Source organism: Phytophthora parasitica (genome assembly GCF_000247585.1).
Source record: "Phytophthora parasitica INRA-310 unplaced genomic scaffold supercont2.9, whole genome shotgun sequence".
Classification (NCBI taxonomy): domain Eukaryota; phylum Oomycota; class Peronosporomycetes; order Peronosporales; family Peronosporaceae; genus Phytophthora; species Phytophthora nicotianae.
The window spans coordinates 107074-107614 of NW_008648995.1; the positions used below are offsets into that span (position 1 = coordinate 107074).

At 55.3% G+C, this 541-nt stretch overlaps 1 protein-coding gene across 1 annotated transcript in view; it reads right to left on the reverse strand.

The window, feature by feature from the left end:
- PPTG_21824 (hypothetical protein) overlaps positions 1-541 on the reverse strand; it is a gene marked incomplete at its 3' end in the record, with an annotated part of 6551 nt that overhangs the window by 991 nt on the left and 5019 nt on the right. The window contains exon 3 of the mRNA XM_008900524.1: positions 68-495. Coding sequence (XP_008898772.1) covers positions 68-495 — 428 coding nt within the window. The remainder of the gene's footprint in view (positions 1-67; positions 496-541) is intronic.

A 541-nucleotide genomic window follows, 5' to 3' on the forward strand; every position in this document is an offset into this window, starting at 1 on the left:
CCACGAACAAATGTTGCCAGATGAGACCAGCCTGCTTCTCCTTCGAGTACGAGTTGAACTCCTCCACTTGCATGTGTGCAGTCTGTAAGAACTCAGCCACGAGGTAGTGGTAGGTCAGGAGTTCGTTGATTCCCCAGAGCATGAGTTTGCCATGACTCGGAGGGAACAGATGCGTGTGCACGTCGATGATCTGGACACTCGCGACAGCTTCACGCACAAAAGTGGCGACTTCTTCCTTGGTAGCGAGATACTCGCTAGTGTGGTGGTTACGCAGCACGTCTTCAAGAGTTTCCAGCGCTGTCTGCTTGCCAGACACGAGACGTTGGTAGAGAGCGGCGACGTCAGCAGCGAAGGAAGCGTACGCGTCGTTGGTGAGGTCGAAGCCCTTGACGGAGCTGAGCACACTAGCAACAGCCACGCCTACACCACTGGAAACCTCAGACGACGACTCAGCACGAGCAGACTTGGGGAAGTCGTTGCTGCTGCTCTTACTAGCTTCAAGCACATGTTGACTAGCACGCCACAGCAGTCGAGCCACACG